General features: G+C 41.7%; 1 protein-coding gene across 2 annotated transcripts in view; it reads right to left on the reverse strand.

Annotated features, from left to right (window-relative positions):
* The window catches only part of CMIP (c-Maf inducing protein), a 129,795-nt gene that overhangs the window by 41,328 nt on the left and 62,455 nt on the right, over positions 1 to 26,012 (reverse strand). For both annotated transcript variants that reach the window (XM_031063406.1, XM_031063407.1), the window contains exons 2-3: positions 20,387 to 20,512; positions 11,423 to 11,473 (exon numbers count right to left, since the gene is read on the reverse strand). In XM_031063406.1, the coding sequence (XP_030919266.1) occupies positions 11,423 to 11,473; positions 20,387 to 20,512 (177 nt within the window). The remainder of the gene's footprint in view (positions 1 to 11,422; positions 11,474 to 20,386; positions 20,513 to 26,012) is intronic.

Genomic DNA, 26,012 nt, shown 5'->3' on the forward strand with positions numbered 1-26,012 from the left:
CAAAGGAAAAGAATGCTGAAATAAACACAATTTTAAAAGCATGCAGCAGAGACAGAACGCATTTCTGCTTGAACCAAGAGAAGTGCAAAGTGGACACAGGACAAAGGGGGGTGACAGGGCAGGCTCCTCAGTCGCATCTCAGCGTGACTCTGGGCAGCTGCAACACTAATGCACTGAAGAACTTGCTCCCAAAGCATATTATATATCTTATCTACACATATATATATATATATATCTCCTCCTCCTTTGCACACAGCTGTCAACTGACTGCCCATCCTTCAGGGCTTCTGCTCTCTGATGTGCTCAACACTGTTGCAAAGAGATCCTTCAGTAACAACAGGGGATGAGAGGATGGAACAGGAAGGTTATTTTACCCAAGGGAAAGGAAGAAAACTAAAACCATGACATTCATGAGCTCCACTGAAGACAAACCTGCATGCAAGCACAGTGTGTGTGTCTCCAAAAACTGAAAGCAGCTCAAAAATTGTGGCTTCCTCCTAGCCTCCTGACCAGGGAGGGAAGAGGTCATCCTTGGCAGACCTCCCCACTACCAAGCAAAGAAACTGGGCTTTGTTTCTGCTGGTGCCTTGTCTTCCCTCGTATCCCTGCACAGCCCTTGAGTCTCTGTAAGATGTAGGAACACAGCTGGTGGAGCCAAACCCAGCACTACCTCATTCCTGCATCTGAGATGCCCTAAACCCAGCTAGAAAACGCAAAAGCCAGCGGTGGCTCCAGCTGCACTTTGCCTGGGCTAATGTGGTTACTCCTGTAATCAGACCTGTCCACAGGGGAGATGTTTTTTGGCATGGCCGAGGCTGATGCATTCCCCGAAACCCTCCATCCCTGCTTCCATTTCCTTTTGGCAAACGTTCCCATTCTTCAGGCCCCAGTTCCAGCACCAGCTTTACACTTCAGGTTGGCAAAACATCAGCTTTCATCCTGCACACAGCAACTGCTGTTCCGTATTTTCCGTACCAGAGCCAAGTTGGGGTTTGTTTTTAATGTTGCTTTGGCTATGCGGAATTTCACTATGACTGCAGATACTCCAGCAGAAGCACAAGCCACTCCCTGCTTGCAAAAAGCATTGGTATCTTGGGTTGAAAATTCCATGTGACATCTCCCCAAATGAAGAAATATTCTAAAACATCTTGCCCATTGGGTCAGATATTTGGGTGTTTTGCTTTGGTTTTTTTTTACTACACAGAAGTCACACAACATTTTTTCCTCCTTATCTTGGGCAGGAGAACAAACTTCCAAACAGTTTATCAACACAATTGTCCCAGACATACAGGAAAGGTTTGCCCTAACTGTAGGCTGGTGAGGAGGAAGTTTACAAACCCTCCTGAGTTACTCGAATATCTTCTGCAGAATGAGTGAGAAAAATTTTCATAGAGAGTTTGCTGGCCTCACTCAACAGGGCAGGAGCCAGACACCCTGCTCGAGCTACAGGACTCAAACAGCCTCTGACTCACTAGCAGGGGGAAGGTTTCAAACATGTTCAGACACAGATGCTCCCACTCTTGCAGGACCTCACTGCTCCCTGCAGCAGCTCTGGCCCTTTTCTCCAGAGCAGCAAATGCCCCACATGGCCACTGTCTGCACATCAGGATCTCAGTGTTCTGACATCCAGAGGTGCGAGTTTGACCTGCTCCTGTATCTGCAGCATGACCCAGAGTCAGAAAAATAATGTCCAATTCAAATAAAAATAAAAAAATTGAAGCACACTACTAGAAAAAAGTGTGTACTGTACACACTCCATACTTTCTGAAGCCTTCAGTGGACTAACTGCACTGAGTGCACAGAGGCAAAAAGGTAGTATTAAATAACTAAAGCACAGCAGACACTGTGTGACTGTGGATTTTGACATGCAGCAAACATTGTCACAGATGCCACAAGGCACTGTGACAATAAGTGCCATCTAGGTGTGGTCCTTGCTGTGTGCTTTTCTGTGCACAGACCCACAGTTACTGACTACATTATAAAATCCTCTGACACGCTGATCCAGGTTCCTAATTCCTTTTCTCTTCATGCCCTTTATGTTCTACACATGATGGCTGTGTCTGTGGAGCCTTGGCATCCACCAGCTCTCAGCCCATGGTGGGAATGACTTGGCCACTGCAGAGAAAAGATACTGGGTAGGAAAAAAAAAAAGGAGCAGGCACAATCTTATCATCACTGCACTTTGACCGGGTCTGGCAAAGCACAAAGCTGTGCACAAGGCCACCATGGAGCAGAGCCAGGCATACCTGCTGTGCAGAGCCCCCCTGCTCTGGCACTGCACCCTTCAGATCCCACTCAGGCATGAGAGAGCTGGTGACCCACTGGAAAACAGGACGTGGTGGCCTCACCTGCAAGGCTGCACAGCACATGCCAGAAATTTCAGGCGTGTGAGAGCCCTGACGGGAAGGACTCGCCACCTGAGAAACCCCCTCCAACTGGGAGTAAGCAGCTACTATCGCTACACATTGTAGTAACTGCTAACAAAAGATAACCTCAGGAAGATAATCTATCCCCTTTTCATTTTCTGGGAAATTCCAGTAAGCTGAGGTAGCACCAAGTAGTACACAAAGCAATTATTTCTTCCCAGATATGCAAAATGTATTAAAAAGCCACGTCATCCCTTTTCCTTGTTACTCTCTACTGCTGGCAGTGGACACCCTCAGCTTTTTCTGCTCTCCTCCCCTCTCACCAGTCAGCAAAACCTTCTAAATGGACGTTTACCCACCTGTTTCACTTTCTCCTCCTTGGCAAATGTATTATTTTGCTGGTTTTCTAGCTCCTCAACACCATAAATGGCTTTGAAATTGGCTTCTCTCTTGTGCACCTGCATCACCAATGTCGTCAGCAAGAGAGATGTGCACGGCTCGAGGAACATGTTTGTGTCAGAAAGCTGCTGCAGAGCCTTAGGGAGAGCAGGGACTGGATGCTGATGAGATGTTTGCAAGCATCTTAAAAGGGACTTCAGAAAAGCAGGGTGTTTCTTTATGGGCTCTGGAGCACTGAATTTTCCAGTTTCTCACAGGGAGATGCCCAATTTCAGAGCAGCATTTGCATCTGAAACATTCCCATCACTTTGTTCCATGTTTTTATACTGCATCTTATTGTGCCACATCAGCACAAACCCTCAAACCTCCTGCAACTCTTCAGCCTACCAAAATGTCCCTGGATCTCTGCAATTTCTTTGTTTTCCTTCTCCTTGGCACAAGCGCTGCGTGATGTGCGACACTGAACGAAGACTCGGAGCTTTCAGCTTTGGGATTGCTGCATGATGTGTGAGACAGAATGAAGACTCGGAGCTTTCAGCTTTGGGATCCCAAGACTCAAATCCTTGCTGAGAACCAGAGATCACTGGGATGCTCCCAGAACCACTGCCCACCTCATGCTCAGAATCACTCCCAACATCCCTGTTGTTCTTGATGGATCTCCCCTGAACCAGTATTCCCATCTTAAATAAGACAGCAAAGAGCACCAGAAACCAGGAGATGGGGAATACTGCAATGCAAAATGGCTTCTGAATGAAGAGAGGGGAATGAAGGACATACCGGCTTTTGGATACTTTTTTTTTCTAATTTTAAAAGCATCAGTGTTCTAGGAAAAAAAGACAAGGACCTGTGACAGATAAGATGAACATGAGGCTTACAGCAAGAGCTAGGGCAGATGATACAGACTGTGACACTTGCAATATACTGCTTTACAGTTTTCTTTGGGTATTATCAGCAGTTTTATAATCCCCTAATACATTATGTATACTATAATGTAAGGACAAAACTGTGCAAGAAATGGAAGAGAAATTTAAAACAACACCTAGATCCCCTTTGCTCCTTCAGGGTGGGTCATGGAGGTCTTCTGACACCAAGAGTTCTCATAAGAGCCAGAATGCAGAACTGGGCTCCATGGCAGCAGCTTAACAAGGCACTTAGCATGTGTCATCTCCCAGAGTTAGGTTTTCACACCCAATGCATCATGCAAGGAGGATAATTACACTCCTGGGAAAGCCTACCAGTCCTGTCCTGTCTCCATAAGAGATCTCCTAAAACCAGATTTTTCTGCAGCCAGAAACCTGAACAAGAGAATAATTTTGGTGCAGCTCTATATTATGACAGCTGTAGATAAGAAGGTGTAATTTGGTGAAAATCTTGGTCATCATGACCTCAAAATCCTGAATTTCAAAGAATTAGTCATAAGGTCAGCCCTGGAATAATGCAGAGGAGCAATTCACCGGCACAAAACCCGAGGCTCCCTCTTGGCCAGCAGCTCAGCATTCCTCAGAAACAACATATTCCAGCAATTGTATCTGCTCCTCTTCAGAGCTGAGATCTCAGCACACAATAACAAGCTGACCTGTTTATTCAGCTGTTTTTGACACCCCTCTATCTTCAGACCTAATATTAGTTTGAATAGGATAGCATCCAAGTCTAGAGAGGAAAATTTAGAGCTGGTCCTGACTTAGCTAAAGCAAGATAGAAAATAACTATCTAGTTTCTACTCAAATTTCACTACCAGGCCATGAATTGGCTTGAGTTCTGCCTCCTTAAAAAAGGCCGTTTTGGCAATACAGGGGGCAGCTAGGGGTGCACAAATTTCGTGTGACTGTGGCTGGATGAGGGCAGGGCAGCTCAGAGCAGCAGCTCAGCTCCAGGCTGGCATCCCAGCGTGCTGCTGAGAGCCTCCTTGGGCTGCACAAAGTGCTGTGCTGACATGGATATGCAGCTCCCAGATTTGAAGTGATCCATGTGAAGCCAACACAGAGCACAGCCCGTGCTCAGCTGCCACTGCTGCAGATGTTCCTTCAGGGAGGAACCTGCTCCAGTGGCCCCCACAGAAAGAATGAGGTATTTTCCCACTGCAAAGGCAGTGAAAGCTTAAAAGAAATAAAATCTAGCCACTCCACCTGTTCCAGTTCTTAAAACATTACCAGCATTTCATAAAATGAATAGAAGAAAAAACTTTCTGTCAACATCTTGTCTGTTTTTCATCTATTCATTTCCACCTCCCAAGTGAGATCTGTGCCTTTCTGCTATGGCAGCACAGCTACCTCTAGCAAAATGAGATCCCAGAAACAGAAAACAAGGCCAAGAATTTTCAAGTGGCTTCTGATAACAGATGGCCTGAGACTGTCAAATTTGTGCTGGAAAATGAGAGAGGCAACAGACTTCATGTGCTCATGAAGATATCTCAAGCCAAAAAGAAAGCAAGAAAGAAGACAAAAAGACATCCCCCCTCAACTTAACTACAAAAAATAAATGTTATGGAAATAAAAGGCTGTTAAGTACGACAAGATTTCCATTATGTTGTTCCTGAATTTGCAATGAGGTTGTTCAGATAAGAAACAGGGAGGTCTTTTCAATCACCAGATGAACAGCAGGCACACAGAGCTGCATTTCATGTTACCTTTCATATACAAAAGAACAAACTATGACAGCAAACATCAACTTCACCATGAGAAGAGTCATCAAAAGCTGAGAAAAGATCTCACTATGTTCACCAGAAAGCTCGAACTGGTACCAATCTCACTTCTTGACAACACAGATCCATTTACACACCCCCTGGACCCCACATCTGTTCCCTACAAAGTCTGGCCTAGAACAGCACCATGATGCAGAGGAAAGGCAGGATATCTTAAATTAACTGTTCAGGATATCTTAAAAAACTGCTCATGGTCTCCCATAACTGGTACCCAAGCATTTCAGAGGAAGAATATGACCACCACCCAAAAACTTGTGGGCTGCCTTTTATCTGTCCGAGCAATAAACCTGCTTGTCCAAAACCAGTGTGTCACAAAGCCCACAATGCTCCCAAAACCCTGGGGCTGTGAAAGGCAAAACCTAATTCCACATCTTTGGTTCCTATCATTCTATTATTGACTTGCACGTAGACACAAAAGGAAAAAAAAAAGCCATTGTTGGCCTAATTGTATCATTTATTGCTTTCCCTCAAAGTAAACAAAAATGAAAACTTCTCAGTTCTGTGAAAATACCTCAGTGTTTCAGCTAAAGAAAGCAAAGAAAAAGCCAAGACAGTTATGGTTTTGTGAACTGAGTAACCACAAAGGAGAAGCCTGAAGTACAGAACTACCACTCCAAGGAACTGCTGAGCTTTTCAAATAGAATTTCCACTACGCAGTAGAGCACGGAGCTATGGAATTGTCACAGGGTACCAAATCTTCCTCTCTCAGATCATAAATTAGGTCACTAAACACACTGGCCCTTTTAACTATATCCAATGTGATTTTTTCCCAGATCTCACAGTTTTAAGGCAAGATTTACTGAGATTTAAGGCCGTAAATTTCTTTAATGTCATCATTTAAATTCCATATAACCCCCACTCCTGTATCAGCACTATTTTTAATCATTACCATGGTGACAAAGCCGTAAAGGTGCTTTACACAAGCAAGGCTTTACCACACTTTCAAGAACAGTTGCTCTTAACTTATTATTTTGCAGTTTTAAATTTCAAAGAAGAGTAACTCGCTCTGAACATTCACCATTTGATACAAAAACTGATACTCACCCATGGCTATTGCATAAAAAATACTAATTAACAAGAAATTCATAACCTGGTCACAGTAAAGACCAGAGAGCATAGCATCATTCAGGTCAAGCATGACTTTATTTGACAGTCAATCCCTTTGCAATTAATAGGGCTGCTTGTGCATGGAAGTATCTGTTTCCTGAAGACACAGATAGAACAATCCCTATGAGAACCAGGGAAGTATTAATCCAAAATTACAGTTTTTGAACGAAGGCCAACATCGCTCGTTTTAGTATTCAATGCAAAACGTTTGCAAATCCCAAATGACAACATTGTTCCAGTTTCCTAATTCATGGGATTCAAAACTTGGAGTCTGGGTTGAAAATGAATTTTAAAACAAAAGGTAATGTGACTGCAGGTCAGGGGTGTGCACGTATGCTGGGCTGCATGAGCAGGATGGGGAGGGGGCTGCACTGCTGGGTTCATGTGCCTGGGTTGGGGCTTCACAGGCTCTCAGCAGCCTCCTACCACCTCAAATAAACCCTGCACTGCCAGAGGACAAGCGTGGCGTGGGTGGAGAGAGGACCAGATGATGTTCAAAGGTCCCTTCCAACCCAAACAATCCTACAATTAACACATTTGCACCGTCCCTGCTAAGAGATGTGTAAACTCCCTGACCAAGCAGCAGTACTCATTAGGGGACACATGGGCACTGCTTAAAAGCATCAGTGGGAAAGACAAGGTTCAGGCAAGCCTTTCTGTAAGATCCAGGTCAGAAGCACACAAAGCTCAGTTTGAGTCATGCTTCATGCTTTCCTGCAGACCTGTCTCTGTTCTTTCAGTGTTGTGTCAATTCAGGACATTCCCCCAAAGGCTGTCAACTGACATGTTTGATTGCTGCATCACCCAGCTGACCAGAAAACACAAGCAACTCACCCCACAATGAGGGCAGTGTTCAGGGCTTACTATCAAGCACAATAAAAAATGCAACATGCCCTGCATGAGCTTAGGTGAATTCCCAGTAAAAAACGTAAATCTATACCTGTACTCCTGGGGAAAAAAACCTCTCTGATGTCTTTCTAACTGAAATGCAACATGGTACTAAATTAGTTAAGTGTACCTTTTAATGATTAATACTTTTAGCATGGGGTGTAATGGGGCTACTGGTTTTCTACAGAGGATGGGACCTCCCAGTGCTCAGCACTACAAATGCACACAAATTGCATTTAGCCCAAAGAGAGCAACACATAAACAAGCAACAAAGTAGATGGATGCTGGCTGGGAAAATACCAACAGTATGTATTTGCTTATTTGTGTGTGTCCCAAAATTACTAGTCCCAGTATCTCTCAAAGCCAAGTTTAGCTGTATCCATCCCCTGCAGAAGTGGTTGGTTACCATTATATCTGCCCTGGATGCAGCAATGTGTTATTCTCTTTTGTATACCCACAGAAACTGTTGTTATCTTTATTGATATGCTGTTATGACTTATCAGCTTCCACATACCAAAGATTATGTATCATGGTTTCAATCCAACCTCCTTGGTTGAGAGGAACTTTCCTTACACGATGGATTAATGATTTATGTTTGAGGAGCTGGAGAGTTGTTAACATGTTCTGTTTATTCTCTGGACAAAGATGGTTTGGCTTAGCTACAAGCTGAAGGAAATCAGGATTTCTAAATATAGGCTGAGGTGGCCAATAATCCTTTAGGAGTTGTGATACTCACTGATATCCAGATTAAATGAGGACTTATGAGTAACCCTTAGTGGGAGGGTTTGAAATGGAAAATCCAAAGAAAAGATGACCACATAAGGAACACTTGTGCTGTCCCTACACCCTGCTGACTTCAATATTCAAGGAAAAAGACACAACCAAAAAGCTCTGTAAGCATCTTGACAGCTAGTTAGCTGGATGACACATAAAACCCCTTGGAGCTGGATCTAAAGCATGGATAATTACATGTTTGGTTCTCTTTTATTTCTGTTAATCTGTACCATCTCTTTTATTATTCTCTGGGTCGCAGGAAGAAATTATTCTTGATTTTTATTTCTGTGTTTGTCTCTAGAACAAAAATAATTTCCAGGGTGCCGGTTGGCAAATTGAATTCCCACAGCATGTTAATCCTTAAAACTGCACCACATCAAAGCTCTCTTACAGACCTTAGCACCTTCCTACAAAACCAAAGTGTGTGCCTGAACCTAAAGAGCTTCCCCAAATATGTGAGACACAGCTATTCACTGCTCCCTCCCATTTCCCATGTAGCTCAGGGTACATGCAGCATCTGATTCCCAAGGCTTCAAGCAGAGGAAAAAGAGTCAAAAGGACACTGACAGAATATGAATCTGCTCCCATAACTGTAATTTAAGAGAGGGCAATCCCCACTGCTGGAAATTCTCAGAGTTTCAGTTTGCTGTTTGTACAGTGGATTCCTCCAGCCTTGTTTGGGCAGGGCAGGAGAAAATTAAACTTAAATCTTGTGCCAAGTACACTGGGGCTCAGCTGGGTTCCCTAAATGCTCCCACCACACAAGTACAAACAATAGCAAGATCATCTCTGTTGAATGTTTTCCCCGGAACAACTGTTACAGCTTCTGCACCAGTTTGTATCTGTGTTCTACATCCCACAGAAATGGTTTGACCTATTATTTGTAAGACCACTGGACAAATATATCATTCATCAGCACAACCACCCAATTATAATACAGCTGTGGTGATCTCTCTGCCACCTGGTGCTTTGTGTAAATGCCCCATTGCAGAAGAATAGGTTTCCTGTTTTTTGTGGGTTCCCTCACTACCTGCTTAATCATCAAACCATACAAATTATGGAGTGAGATGAACCTTGGCACCTGGCTCTTAAAGTCATAGCCTCCAGTGCCAGTAAAGTGATAAACTTCACTAAAGCAGACACACAAACTGCACTCCCTCACTCCCCTCCTACACTGACAGCTTGTCCTGGTTCTCCAGCCCATTGGGATCTCACTTAAGCCTGCCAAAGAGCAGAAAGCTACCAGGTGCTCTTCCTCTGAACTATTAAGCAACAAAAAAACAAAACCTAAATTACCTCCATTTTAGCAAAGAGGAATTTCTTAGTGCCAAGTACCTGGGCAGTGACTAAACCCTGTCACTGTTCTTATGGGAAAACACGATTTGCTATTCTTGGTAAAGGAAAGGGCTTTCAAATCAAGATAATGTTTCACTTGTTTTTCAGAAACAAATTTAATGGGGGTGGGGAGGGAAACACGGAAGCAAAAATAAATTCTACTTTGCACCAAGTTAAATTACTCAGAGTTTCCCAAAATGAGAGGCTTGGGTCAGAAGCACTGGAAAGTTTAAGAAAAGCTTCTTTAAAAACAACTCCCACAGAGAAAAGCTCCTTCTCCGTGACTGAAAGGCATGTAAGCAAGCCAGGCCACTTGTCTAGCCTGGCTTGCTTTCTTTCTTTTCCTTTTTGGTTTTTTTTTTAAGAATTTATTTGGTGGGTTGAATAGTAGGGCCATGTTGCATCTTTACCACATCTTACTTGATGTTTTCCAGAGTTGCACCTCCAACCCCAATTCACCCACCCCTCACTGCAGGAACAAAGTGGGCATGAGCCACCAGCACTTTGGTACCACAACCATCCTGGCTGGGGATGAGGTAGAAAAAGAGATTCCATCATCATTTCTATCCATGCTTTCTCTGATCATCCCTGCCTGCCAAAGCAGGAGAGAAAATAATGGCCACATGGAGATAATGCCTCTGCATGCTTTAAGTGCTTTGTTATCCTCAGGAGTTGCAAAGAAATCAAGGCTGGCTGGCTGTTGTGTTAATGATACTGTCAAGAGGCCAAAATAAAGTGCTACAGCACAACCCAGCCTTCTGCTATCAGCACTGCTGTCCCACTCTTGTTTGGGCAATCAGGGTGACAGGCTGGAGAATATGCCAGTGGTCTGGGAAAGGAGATCTCAACACTTGGCTTTTGCTGATAAGAGCCTGGAACTGCTCAGAACACGGTTCTGCCAGACATTGATGGCCACACAAAGCACACCAACACTGTAGTTTTGCCACACAACTATTTTGCAACTATCAAATACACCTACAACAAAACCAGTTTGGTGGGAGGGACTTCCGTATATTTTTCCATGTGGTTGCTGTCAGCAGGCTGAAATCTTGATAAGCTGCACAGGCAACTTGGCTGACTCCACTGAAACCCTGCTGAAGGCAAGTCCTGAGCTGAAAACTGCTGCTTGTTTTTCCCACTGCAAGGCAAGGGAGGACAACCAACCTCAGCATCAGGCCAAACCTCATTTCTAACTGCATCAAAGATCCACACAGATTCCATCCAAAGGTCAGCAGCTATGGCTTTTGATGAGGAATGTGCTGCTTTGGAGACACAATGCTGTCACTGTGATCCACTGTCCCTACTCAGGGCAATCAGTCCATTGTTCCCACTGAAAATGAGAAAGGGCTTGAGGTCTCTGAAATGGAAACTGCCCTTAATTCCAAATCATCCTAAAGTATAAACACAGACTGATGCATCACTGACTGATGTTACACGTACAATAAACAACTCTAAAAACACTTTTTCTCCCTAGCTTCTCAGAAAAATCAAAAACAACCAAACAAAAACCGCAAAATATCCCAAGAGTCCAGAGGATAAGATGAGGTGTACTCTCTATAGCATTTTACACTTCACAGTACAAAACTAAAGCCATCCCATCTCTGTTCTGTTGAAATGTGAATTAATTGCCTATCTACTTTTTGAAGCCAGCCACATATTGATAAAGCTGGGATGTGTAACAAGTTAATTTGTCCACTTCATTAGTTACACAGACATGTTAAAACTGCAGATATGTTCTGATTTAGGGTTTCTGCAAGAAAAGACTTTATCTATTCAGGGCTTTGACAATGAACAAACAGGGAATTCTAAAAAGTAATCTTGGAGAATGAAGAAGATGAAGTACAGAACTTACCTTCCACTGCAGAGAATGGAACCACTGATCCCTCAGGTAACTGTTTGCAGCCTGCAATAAAGAAAAGTTACAGAATCATTAGTTTCTACCAGTGCTTCAGGTCACTCAGGTACTTTATATCATAACCAGTGTATTTTCACAGAACGCAGAAATACAAGGATCTTGCTGCATCACAAAATACTGAACCAAAACCTTACAAAATATTAAGCCCCTATGAAATGCTGTCCAGCTCAAAGACTGAAAAATCCTCTGTGAATTCAATCAGGTGTGGGTCAGATCTTTAATGTCAGGGGGCCTTTGCCTCTGCCATTAATCACTGGAAGGAGAGTGGGAAAATGGGCTGACATTTTAATAGGGGGGTGGGTTTTTTCCATACTCTGATTTCTTTTCTTGTCACGCTCTTGTCCTCAGCGGCTCCAAAGCAATTCAAATAATGTATTTCAGTGATATTAAAACAGTGAAAAGCCCAGCACACACAGACGTGCAGATACATGCACAGACTGTTTGCAGCAACAGCAGAAATGTTGCAATCATCACTCCCAGCCATCACCCATTTTTGGCCATATTAAGCACAGCTGCCAGAAATTCCCAGTGTGAAGCCAGATCGTAGCCAATGGAGGAACAGTTCAACACTCCCAAAGGTCAAAAGGCTTGGTATCAAAAAATATAAAGGCATGTAGAGTGACGTAAATATGCATGCCTTAACAAGGTGACATAAGTCTGAAATATCTGAGTGGGCAGAGATGCCCTTTGGCTTTTCCAGTTCCCCCTTAACGCTGCCTATGGGCAATTTTTACCCAGGTTTCAAAATGTTTTACAAAAACATTGAAAATTACAGGTTAGCCTGTAAATCCATGGGAAAAAAAAAGGTGAGGTTGTTTGCCAGTCAAAAAGCACATACTTCTTGCAAATTAGAGCATCACTTATCAAGTTTCACTCCCCAACACCTTTTCAGGTAAGTATTCAAAATCCACACTACAGAATGTATTTAATCTCCCAGCAGTCATTCAGTTCACTGATAATGGCAGGAATACCAGAAGTAAAAATGCTGTATGGTTACCAAAAAATGTGTTTCATCTCAAGGTCAGCTAATGATGGTTCAGTGACACAAATTTAGACTGATTACTCTGAATTAAATGGAGTAATATCCTTTTATATATGCATTACATATTATTTATATCTTAATGAGAATCAATTGCTCCTCCAATAGATGTTTAGGCAATAAAGCAGGAATAAATATATTATAAATAATCTTGGCTGACCACAGAATTTATCAAAAACCTTCAATTTCAAGAAGAATGCTGACATATCAGAATATGAAATTGCTACAAATGCAATTAAAAAACTTCCTTTTCTACTTTCTTCTTTTTGCATGCAATGAAAAACTGTAAAAACATTTGCAGTGCAGATCTTCAGGATATTTCAGTCAGACAATATTTAATTATTTTCTGTTATTTACACTGTATTTTATGTATATGTGGGCATTAAGACAAGACAGACTTTTTACCTGTTTGTTATAGAATTAAATTTCATTTCAATAAACTTTATACTGTATTTTAATACAATGAAAAGGTCAAAAACAATTTGCCACCAGAAGGCATAAGAATGTTTTTAACATAATTAAAAAGACATGAAGGAAATATACTTAGATATTTCTTATCTGTGCCCAGAGAGAATGCTCTAAAACCTCAACAGACTTATCTGAAAAACTTAATTTCAAACTGAACCTTTTTTCAAGGAGACAACTGGTTCATGTAGGAGAACAAAAAAACTCCTTTCCAAATTCTAGCATCAGAGCCCTCTAAAGAAAAAGTAAAACTGAAGTTTTTTGTAGGCTTCATGTATACTTAGCAATTGTACCAATACGATTGAGTTTATAGGAACTATACAAACTAAGATATTGTTATTTAAATCAATATGATCAAAATTTTTCTAGGGGAAGGAAGTACTTCACTCAAAGAGGCAAAATATCAACCTGATTCAGTCCCTGGTCTTAAAGTAAGAACAAATGCTAAAGCCCTAAATTGAAATTTGTTAATTATTCTCCTACTTTAATGATGTCAGAAGTACAGAATGTAAGACCACTGCAAATAATTAGAGAATATTATGTGTAGGTAGATTCTGGAAGTGACTGGAGCCCGAACTATCAGTGAGGACAACAGCATCCTGCAGAGCAGGAGGCACAAGTGGACTCCAAATACAGGGGGAGAAAAGAAATGAAGAATGCTGCAAGACACAAAACCACAACTGGCAAAGGAAATACAACTCTATGGTAGCAATATGCAAAAGGCATTTTAGAAGTAAAATTAGGAAAGCAACCAAGTTCCAAGTGTGGGACCAAGCACTGTGCACACATAGAATTAGTTATTGTAGAGAAGTGATCAAGCAAATTGGCACCTGGCTCTAGGTTAGGAGTCTGAACCCTCTAAACACTCAGAGCTCAGGCTGTTATCAAGGACCACTTCCCAGGAAAATCAAGACAAAGAAGACAAAGTGAACAGAAAATAGAAAAACAAACCTTTAGAGAATCCCCACACTTGCACTAGTGATCAGGACTCAGTAAGAGAAGCTTGGGAGGCCAAGGGCCATTTCAGCAGTGTCCTTACACCAAGCTCAGCACAGACTGAATGCTCTACCCCAAACCCCTTATCCTGAGGGATGCTGACATCAGCATTTGCAGGGATGCTTCTAATCCTCCCCCTGCACCCTTCCGGCCACCTGACCCCAGCAAAACCACAGCACCATGCAGGAAACGCTGGATCTTCTGCAAAGGAAAACAAAGATCCCCCCCTTGCACAGCATCCCTTGGTCCTCCCTCCTCCAGGACCTCCTCCTTTCAGGCTTATACTGAGGAGGCACCACAGGGAGCATTTCTTTCTCACCAAAGGAACAGTGAGTTCATAGCATGCCAGGATGCAAAAAGAGCCACCAGGCTCCTCTGGGTGTTCAGCTGCCCAGGCACTCTGCAGGCACTGACTGACTCGAGCATTTGGGTTACTGTGAGTAACATTTTTGAAGTTTAAGCAAAGAGCACCAAAGTGTAAAGCAGTGGAGGGAACCACAATTCATTTATGGGGCTGCACACAGACATTTACAGTTTATCTGATGTGCATGGACAGAACCCAGGCTTTCTGCACTGAAGTCATCACTTCCTGGGAACTGACACCTCCAGTCTTTTTACTGCAGCTAAGGGCATAGTTTACTATATTTGTTCAGCTCTAGGGTACAATAAAAAGGAGAAAATGAGACAGAAAATACTTCAAACCAGGCTTTCCTTGGGCATTCTGACCACACAAGGAAAGTTTTTTTTTACTTTCAGCCTTGCCCTTGCAGTGAGTCCAGTTCTACCCCACTCTTTCGACAGATACCTTTCCAACTTAAAATTCAGCTGGAAATGTTTTGCCTGCTGTTGTCACAAATAGTAAATGAGACAGGACTGAAGTACAATGAAGATTCTATAATTCTTCACTGTACTTCAATACAATTTTCCATTTAGAGGTATGAATAGTTTAGGCCCCTTGTGTGTTTAGTACGTTTAGGCCCCAATTCTGCAAATAATTTTGTTCTCAAATGCAGTGGCTTTAACAGGATAGCGGGTGACACATGGTAACTGAGCTTCCTGTACAGTCAAGACCTCACATTGTTTTTGTACAACCACAACATAGTAGAAAAATACTTTAGAAAACAGGAAAATGTGGGAGTAAAACTTAAAAGGTGCAAGAAGATTAAACTACTTGAAGCTTATTTATTATTCCAATGAGGAAGAAGAATATCTACTTTAAGAACATTTGTTGGCAGTATTTTTTTTAAGATTAACTGATCCTGGAACTGCATTCTGAAGGATTTTATATTCTTATTTTTGGGGTGTAAAGGTTCAATCAGACGGGAAAAGCCACTTGGGATCCACTGTAGTACAAACTTTACTCATAGGATTAAAGTCTCCTGTTTCAAAAAGACAGATCACAGGAGAAAAACTGTGCAAGAGATTAAATGCCTGCATATGCAAAGCTCTGGTCAACATGAGTGAATTTATGCCTCTGCTGAAAAAGGAAGTATTTGCTCTGCACCCCAACTACTTCATTTCTTAGTCAGTGAGTAGGAATACAAGTTTATTATTAAAAAACAATGAATATTTTAAAGGCAAGTTTTCCCTTTTGTTCACAAAAATAGGAAACTGAAAATCTGCTTCATGCCAGTGTTACAGCCCCTGCAATAATTTGTACCCAGGCAAGGAGGAGACTAAATAGGAACCTGCGGGTTACTGAGAAACAAACACCTGAAACTCTGCAAGAAACAGAGCACTCCAAAAATTATGAGGTGAAGACCTCTGCCGTTCTTTGAGCAGTAAATTACCACTACAACATCCTTTGCTACTGGCATGTGTGTTATTCAGAAGAATACAAGAACAGGCTTGTCCATGTAGCAAACTGTTCCCATGTTTTTCCTTGCAACAGCATCCTTCACACATTTGCTTCTAGGGGATTTTGCCGTCTGAATGGATGTGGCAATAAATGGGATTTGATGACCCAGATTTTGGCTTTGATTCTTCCTGAGTTTATTCAGTGATTCTCTCTCTCCCTCACTTGCTCTCTGGTCAGCAGGATGGGGGTTTTGCTGTGCTTTTTTTTCCAGCTGATATTCATTACTGGGACTCATAAAACAGCACTGGCTTCTCTGCCCCCATTTATTATCAGCCACAAGAGCAGAGGAGTGTCCCAGGGCTGCAGGAAGCCAAGCCCCACACAGCTGTGCAAAACCTTCACATTGCTGATGCAAATCCCACTGTTGCACCTCTGACTTGGGCAGACCTGCAAGGGAAACCTGCCACTCTTCTGCCTTAACCCAGGGTACAGACAGACTTGCTGGGAATTGCTAGAAATGCCCTTTTCCTCCTTAAAATATTCCCTGCCTCTGCTGGGTTGTGGTCCTTGTATGACCTCTCCACACCGACAGCATTGGCTGGACTGGCACTTAAAACAAAAGGCAGGTTCTCCAAGGAGACTAAAATAAAATATTACTAAAAACCCAATGGAAACATTTACCATGGGGACTCCCTGGCACAAACAGCGTGGTCAAGCACCGAGCTGAACGTGTGACTGTTGTGCTTGTCAAGGCTTCCTGCTCTGTTTGTTTTTCCTTCTGACTACACTCGATTGCCAAGAAATGAATAAAACAACACGAGCAACACGGATGGAAGTGGTGGCTTTAAGGCTAAAAGAAAGGACACCACAGGAAAGCAAGGCAGTACTGTTGTGACTAAAACACCAAAGCCTTTTTTCCTGGGACTCTTCCTACATTTGGTGCTCAGCAGCTCATGAAATTATACTGGAAGGTTTTTTTTCAATCTCTTTCAAAAGGTTCTTCCAGTTATTTCACTATCAAGGGTAGCAATCTCCTCATAATCATCCACACAGCACCACAATCACACCTTGTGCTTTACAAAGGGAAAGCAGAAGAGCAGAAGCCTAGCCCAGCTCAAGGAGGCCCTGCTATTCCTGATACTAAAGAGCTCACACTTCATCAAAAGCTAAATTTAGCTCCTATTTCCTGGCCTGAAGAGCTCGTGGCCTAATGAGCCAGCTTCAGCAACACCTTCTCTCCAACTGCAGGGAAGAAAAAAAATCTGAGATTTTGATTGCTGCTCATGGAAAGAACCAGGGATCCCATCATTTGGCAGGGGGGAAGAAAACACAAGCCCTGAGCATGTCGAGAAAACTGAGAGTCCATGATCCCCAGAAACCTGACTGCCCATGGCTCCCACATGGGACAATGGGAATCCCCAAATGCCGGGCAGTGAAACGCTCAGATAGCTGTGCTTATTCAACAAACACTGAGTGGGAAGGGCTCCACACATGAAAATGACTTTTAAATGTGAACCCAGCCTGGATTGAGCTGCCTGCTGCCTGAGAGCAGGTCTTCCACTGAAAGCCAGGTAGCCACGTCCTGTTCTGGTGATCTGATTTCCTACGAGGAGCTGCATCACCTCCGGCACTGCCTGTCAGATTTCATGGGCTAAAATAGCTTGGGATGGGTCAGTGTTGCCATGGGAGGGCTTGGGATGATGTAAGGAAAGGTAATGGCACTCTTCCCTCTCTGACTCATTACTGTGCACTAATAAGCCAGAAATAGACTGGTGACAGCAGACAGAGGGGATGAAAACTTGAACATGGACAGGGGCTCTCCTGTGGCATCTCACACAGAATTGTTTGGGTTAGAAAATACCTCTAAGATCAAATCCAGCACTGCCAAGCTCATCACTAAGCCATGTTCCCAGGTGCCACATCTACATCTTTCAAATACCTCCAGAGATGGTGACTCAGTCACTTCCCTGGGCAGCCTGTGCCCTGAGAACACTTTTGGTGAAGAATGTTTTCCTAACAGCCAATCTAAACCTCACAGCCTTTTCCTCACCCACTAAGCAGATCACCTTGTCATACCAGGAGGTCAGCTTGGTCAAGCAGGACCAGCCTTTCATAAATCCACACCGCCTTCAGTTAAGTAGAAATTGGAATCTTAAATTTTTCTCAAAAATGAAACATTGGGAAAGCCTGTGATTTACTGAACTGCTTCATTTTATGTCAGATCATGTCAATATATCCCATGGTTTTAAAGAATTTACAATGCAGCATGTGCAAAAACACAGATCAAAATATAAAATATATATTAATACTAAATTTTATAGTATAATTTTTAATTTATAAATTAAATTTTATATTAATATATTTTATATTAAATATAGAAGTTATATTATGTTATTTATTCAGTCATTACAGTACTGCCTTGTTTTCCTGTGGTGTCCTTTCTTTTAGCCTTATATTTATGAAATTTATTTACTATGGTTTTAAAGAATTTACAATGCAGCATGTGCAAAAACATAGATCATTATATAAAATTTATATTAATCAGAAATATGAAATAAATTCGGCGTAGTCAAAACAGTTCATTTAAACATTTTTACATATGTACACACACACATTTTATCTAAAGGCTTTGGAAAAAAATAAATATACAGATTTCACCAACAGTGTACTTCAGAAGAAACAGTACTGGGAACGTGTTTTGGACTAGTTTGACTTGTTCCACTATCATACACTTCCTGATACTAGAGCTGGGCATTACATCAGAGCACGCTGCTGCTCAGATCAGCAGAGCAGAATGATTTCATAAAAAACTGGAAGTCACAATTTCCCAGAGATGTCCTGAGGTCTCTCACAAATCTGGAAATAACTGAGCTATGTAAGGGCTGCTTTCTCAGCTCCTCACTGGAAGTGTCTTTTGGATACCTCTACTCTTTGTGACATATACTAGAAAATTTCAACTACTTCATAAATCCAGCTTTTTCAACTTGATTTCTTCAGCAGACTAAACATAACTTTGAGAACTGTTTTAGATTTGTGACTACACATTACAACTGTATAAGGGAAATCTAATTTTATACTCCCTCTAATCTGACCACATCTGATGAATCAAGATACTACCAAGGACCAAGTCATATTAAAAACATTTTTTAAAGTTTGTATTTCGAATTATGTTGAAATTCCCATAGTTATAATGTAATCTGATCCAGAGTGCTCAGCCAGGCAGCAATAAACAGAAGTCCAGCTCAGTCCACTTCTTTATGAGTTCCTATGAGGTTACATAAAGACACCAAATCTTTCTGAAGAAAATACCAAAGTATCCACGCTAAGATGTTGCTGTTTCACAAACACAATTATTTATGTGTTTGGTTTGTTGTTTTTTTTCTTTTTCTTTTTTTTTAAGAGACAAATGTCAGGCTGCTCCAGATTACAGCCTGTCTACCCCATCAATTTCCTTTCCACTCAGCAGGAGGCTGTGGGTTCAAGTTTTATCTTGTATAGTCCCAAAAAGGCAACTGCCATAAACTACAGAATAAAGACTTGGAAACAGAATTTGGAAAGGCAGGTGTAACTATTTCATCTGTTGAAATTGATATAAACTTAAATGCTAGCACCACTAGGGAAATTAATGGAAAAAGCAGAATTAAAATTATCATGAGAAAATCATCCAACTTGAGAAATTTAGACAACTTTCTGTCTAATTAATTCCACTAATGCATTAGGCAAGGAAGATTTCAACAATAATGAGGGCCCTAATTTAGCTATTGGGAAATCATGGCTTGTCTTCCTACCTGGATGAAATACACCACAGTCATGGCTGTATAATCCACTGAAAAAGTAAAATCCCAAAGGGTAACAGATAAACTATCTCCAAAACAATGTTGAGAAATATGAGAAGAGAACCATGCAAGAGTTAAGCTGAAGCCAGTTTGGTATTTTTAAGTTATGACCTTTCAAAGCTCTTTGGGGGCAATGCAGCTTTTCCTACTTACTCCAGAGTATTTCCAAAGCTCAGTGCTGTGGAGTGCTTTTCTGTCACTAAAACTTGCAGTGACCTAAGGGGGCCTATAAAGCCTCAAGTGGATGAAGAAATCTGGAATAATGTAAACACAGTGTCTTCTCTTTGAAAACAACACTTCAGAGAACCAGCATATATAGACATCCAGACAAATATACTGAAATGTTTCAGTGAATTTAATTTTTTTAACAGGTATCTGTCAGTTCCAGTGCAATTCTGCGTTTCCTATGTTAATTTGAGGATAAAACTTGACTTTTTTCATGCAGGAATAGGACTGTATGTAAAAATACAATCATTCCAGGCCCATATCAATGCGCCTTTACACAGAGCACCACTTTGCTGCACAAATTCAGCAAGAAGGTTTAATCACTATGGCCCAAAATTTCCTTTCTGACTGTTGAACACCACAAAGAGCATCAGAGCTATCACCCTGAGCAAATTTTCTGGTGGTCAGATAATTTGAGAGCACCAAGTTCTCTGCCTTTTCTGAGTCCATCTAATTAAGATTTCATGCACAGGAAACAGAAAGAAGTTGAAGGAGATTCAGAGTAAGAGAGAAATGAAGCTGTACTTTTATGTTTACTGTACCTGCAGTAGGACAGTACCCCCCGGGATTGTGAGCTGTAAACAGTACTTAGGGGCATTCTCCCAGGAGAGCAGTTGAACATCTTCAATAGCACTGTAGGAAATGGAGTTTTCCATGTACCCAGTTGGCTGCAAGAAAACAAAGGAGAAGGGGAAAAAATGTTTACTTAGCCATCATAAGTCTTACAATTTCCAAGTAAGAACAGCACTATGAAAATCACTCTTGGTGTTGAAAATATCTGCAAAATCTAATTGAAAAGCAAACTTCCTACCCAGGTCATTCAAGAGAGAGACCCATCCAGCCACCTTCCAATTAATCCAAGTGTTAAGATCACTCACATAAAAACAAAACCAGGCCAGTCCAAGGTGCCTGAAGTACACAAATGTCAACCTGTATTGGACCCAAAAATCAATGGCACCTAATTCCAGGATGAATTGAGCTATGAAGGGTCTGTCCATGCACATGCTCTTAGTGCATGAAGAAGCAGCTCAATCACACAGACAGATCAGCACTATCCCATAGCAAGGTTGCTCTATTCCACACATTCCCCAGCTGCAATTTTGATCAACCACATCACCAAGATCCGGATTCCTTCACTTGACAGTGGTTCTTGGGGCTCCAAAGATGCAACCCTCAAGTTTCAGACTCAAGCAAAAGCAAAGCAACCAACGTCCTCATCTTGACCTATACATAAGCAGTGGTTTCCTGAAGAGAGTGCTGATGTCCAGTTTAAAATGAAAGCCACAACTAAAACACAAATAAGTAACTGCATTTTGCACTTAAATGTACAATACAAACTGGTAGTTGCAGGAAGACAAACTTAAACATGAAACTACTTGTTAGTATCCCTTTAATTCTTAGGCATTACAGAAGTACAATTATCTCTGAGATAAGATGAAATATAAATGTATCTATGCAAGCACACATGAAACTGTATCTTAAACTAAGTAAATACACAGTGCTATAGCTGTGTATCTACTGAGTATGCATACATACTCTGTACTTTATGCAAGTAATTTTTAAAGTAATCGAATATTTACCAGAGTCCTCCAAAGACATCACTTACTTTGCTGGGCTACAGCATAAGTGAACTGATCAGTACTGCTGTGGCAGAGAAACTAGTTTCATACAAAAATAATTAATCCCACCTCATGGATAACCATAGACTTGACCATGTCTTTCAAGAGAATAGAGCTCATTGCATTTATGAATTATTTTCTCACTATTACTGATTTACATATAACTTCAATTTCTCAAACTCACTCCCACTGTGCCCAATACATAAGTTATTTTTAACTGACAGTCTTGAAATAACGAAGGCAAAGGAGGCAACCACATCTATTTCAGGGTCAAACCAGGCCAACTCCTAAAATCACAACACAGGATTCCTGGGGGCGAGTGTGAAATAAGCAAATTGCATTTGGAACGTCTCTACTTCTAATTGGTACAACTTTCTTCCATAAGTTAAGTAGGTGGTGCATCTGGAAACCGTCCTTTGGAGTTCTACACTTCATACATGTTTCTAAGCCCATACACGTCATCCACCAGAAATGCAGTGACAGCCCTGTCACCCACCTTTGCTGCCACAAGAATTCAGCTGTCTTTTCAGCAAGAAAAACCCAGCCAGCCACAGAACCCAACCTCAATATCTTTTTCCCTAACGGTTGATGCAGCAGCGCTCATTTTGCACCAGCCCTGGGTGAAAACAATTTTCACTGTCTCTTTAACGAAAACCTTGTTATGCAGGAAGTATGATAAACTTCTGCTTATTCATTTACCCACAATATTGTTCTACACTAGTGACTGGAATCCCAGTGGCTTAATACTGATACTGTACGTCATGAGTTGCCTACTGGAGAGTAATTATCTCGTTCTCACAGGAAGCCAAAGGCCCAAGATCCTTTGGTAATCAGCATTACAACACTCAGGGAAAAATATCAAAACAGGCAACATAAAATCTAGTATGCTCAGGGGGCAAAGTTATCAAAAACATGCTCTGAAAGACTGGAGAAGGGAGAAAACCAGAACTAGTTAATGCAAATAAAACATTAAATTAATCAAAGCAATTTAAATTTCTCTCTTAAGAAGGTGCTGACTGGCCTTAATACCCTCCATTAACTTCAAAGAGGATTTGAGGAATTCTCACAGAAGCTGTTTCCAAGAGAAACTTTTCCTATACCTTAAATCATCCATTTAAACAGCATTAAAGACAACTGAGCCAGCTGAAGCACAGCTCTGTAGCCATACACAAGGATTTCATCCCAGGCATAGACCTCTTCTCACAGGACAGTCCTTCTACTTAAGGAGACTGGAGGAACAGAGTTCTGCAGTTTGCCAAGGATGGGAAGACTACACAAACCATAAAATGGAATTATGCAGATGATCAATCACTCTGAATGAAGGCCAATGAGGTATTTTATGTAGCACTCATATGATCCCATGTCCCCACCTTCCATCTAGCCATACTACACACATACAGTTGTTTGCTATCTTAGTCAAAACATGAGTAGCCTATATATACTTCAATCCCTGTAAGCATCACCATATGCATTGCTTCTGATTTCACTAAAACACAGTCTTTTTAAGAAGTGAAGTATTTTCAGTTCTGAAAATACCAGTTATAGGCAGCTTCACCTCTGTTTAACAACAGAGAGAGTCTAAAGCAAAGTAATTTATGACTGTATAGAGCCCCTTAAAATTTTGCTGTCCAACACTGAGGACCATGCTCCCCTATCAGAGCTGGGCAGAAATGCCCTGAGGAAGCACCACAACAGAGCTGTCATCAGACCCGAGCTCACAGAGCTGAGGTGCTCCTCACAGAGACCACGGCGCCCACAAGGGGAAGGTCAGTCCCACACAAAGGTGTCCTTTCCCTAATCTCTCCACACACAGGGCCAACTCCTAAAGAGATACAAGGACAGAGCTGTGCTCCTCAGCAGTGTTTTCTCAAGACCAAGCACAGTTCAGCCATTTATCAGAAATGGCCTGAGGTAAAACCACAGCCTGAGTCACTGGTTTCTCTTAAAACACAGGTTATTTTGACATTCAGGTATGTGAATGTCAATCACAGTGAATCATTGTGGTTGATAAATCAGCAGTGCAAGTGCTGCACATTCTCATGCTGCAGCTGCTCTTGCCTGCGCCCACCCCCCAGAACTGCATCCTCACCCTCAGGTCTCTCCATGGGAAAGCCAAATCACAACAACACACCAGGCCAGAAATGTGGATTCAGAGGTTTGAAAATACCAATAATGAGCTAGATCCTCAGTGGGTCACCACTGAGAAGCATCTGGCATGAATACCAGTCTTAAGCAGCATTCCCACCTCCATCCACCCACTTTGTCTCTGCCCATACAAATATTTGTCTGGCTGTGGCGTCAGGCAGATCAGGGAATCCATCCAGCTTTTGCCAGATTGCTTTTGAGCTCCTTCAGCCTGATTTCTAACATGAAACAGAGAACAGTATGTTAACAAAACTTAAGGGCAGCACATCATTTGGAAGGGGGAGCTGAGGACCTGAATACCTCAGTTTAATTATTGGTATCAGACAGTCTAAAGCCACAGCATCTTGAGCAGCAGTAGGTCGAGTTCAGTTGAAAATGCCTTTATTTAAGAAAACAGTAATTCTTATTTTTATAGTTGTCATTTTTGAAAGGAGATTTATATTTCCTGGCAAAGTCTGATATCTGTGAAACAAAGCAAGATAATGGACTTTTCTACTTCACTCTACAAAATTAATCCTGACTTAAGAAAGTTTGGCCAGAGAATCTACACATGTCAGCTTACAGATTTACAGTCCCAGTTTGAACTTGTGGCTGTTTGCTGTTGAGTATGTTCTGAAAAACTGTAAGAGATTCATAAATGAAAATGCAATCATTTACAACAAACAAAAACCTCATAAGGAAACATTTTTCTCTTCCAAGTAGCCTTTAGCCCCTAACAAAATATGCAACTTCTCTGCTGGGAAATCAGGTATGTTTTAACTTGGTCTTTTTTCAATTCCACAAAGATTTATTAATCATACAGCTCTGAAACTTTGCACCAGAATAGGCACACACTAAAACCTACTACAAATCAAATCTTAGGGGAATCCTGTGCTCCCAAAACTGGAAGAACATGTAGGTTCCTGCGTAAGCCTGGTTTTCTCTTGTGTTTCTGGGAAAAGTCAGCAGCAGCAAACTACTCAATAATGCAAAAATCTGTCCACTTGTTTCCATGGGAAATTCTAAAAGGGAAAGAATAAACATGACGTCCATTGTTAATATGAGGCTTGTATGCACTTACTCATATAATAATGCACTAAATCTTCAGCTGCTTATTTTCTAAAGAAGGCACCCAGAAAAGATGAATTCTACAAATAGAGATGGTTATTTGCATTAAAACATACTTAGTCTGACAACTCCCACCAACACAACAACGGAGAATGATTTTCCCAATTAAATACTCCAGATGGTGGGGGGGAAATGGGGCTGTTCCAGACCCTCTCTCTTCTGCTGTCAGGTGCTTTTTTCTCTCTTGGCTGCTCCTAAGAACGAGCCATGCTCCTGCTGCAGCCCAGGATGCTGAGCATGCTGCGTCACATGTAAGTTTTCCATACCCAAATAAGATTCAGACCTGCTAAATAACACACAGGAAGAGCTGATTGCTCTCAAAACTTTGATGGAGGTGGAGACTATTCAGTTGATACTGAAGGGTAATGGACTCAAACTGCTGAAAACAATGGCTGATTTGAAATAAATCTCTGTTAGAAGACATCCATGGCTCCAGAGAACGTCCCTGCAACTAGAGATATTTCAGATAAGGGCAATTAACATCTTTGCTCATTAACTACAGAACCTATCAGAAGACATTTATCAAATTCAGCAATTAGCAGTACTATACCACAATATGCAGTACAGTACAATTTGTCTTTTTCTTGACATGGAAGAATTTACTGCCACACTCACTTGTCATGATGACTTGAGAGTCAACGTTAATCTCATGGAGATTAACCTGATAACAAAACAGACAAAAAGACTAAAAGCAAAACCACACCCAACTGTGCCCCAAAACTACACAAAGGTATTTCTGAGCTTTCTTGGAACAACATTCTCATCTAATCCATCAGACTTTGTGGTCCCCAAGCCTGCCCATCATAACCATTCCCTCCCCACTCCTCCAGGTAAGTAGGTGATTTTATGTGTTGGACCACAAGAAAAGATTCCACCTGCTCTGTGTAGTGAAATGGGTGCTCAGTCCAAGGATCCATGGGGTCTCCCATGGGGCAAAGCTAAATTATTTCTGCTTGGAGCTGCACTGTCCCTAAGTATCTCCAAATTGGGTATTGATGCTTGGTGGGGTTTTGGTTGGTTGGGTTTGAAATTTTTTGGTACATGGAAACAAATTGTGACACTGTGACCTAAATCTTCAGTAAAGGTCCATGTCAGTCAAAGTCAAGGGTGTATTCATTCAGTGGTGATGACAGGAAAAAGAGGGAGGGGGTTTTCCAGCACAATTCTCTGTGTGTGGGTGACTGTGTGTATAAACACCCATGCATGTCTATGTGTGCATAAATGTACACACACACCTGCCTTTCTTTATAGCTACACAGTGATAAAAGATGGCAGAAAAACATCCCAAATTCCCTAC

Source organism: Geospiza fortis, unplaced genomic scaffold, assembly GCF_000277835.1.
Source record: "Geospiza fortis unplaced genomic scaffold, GeoFor_1.0 scaffold1081, whole genome shotgun sequence".
NCBI lineage: Eukaryota > Metazoa > Chordata > Aves > Passeriformes > Thraupidae > Geospiza > Geospiza fortis.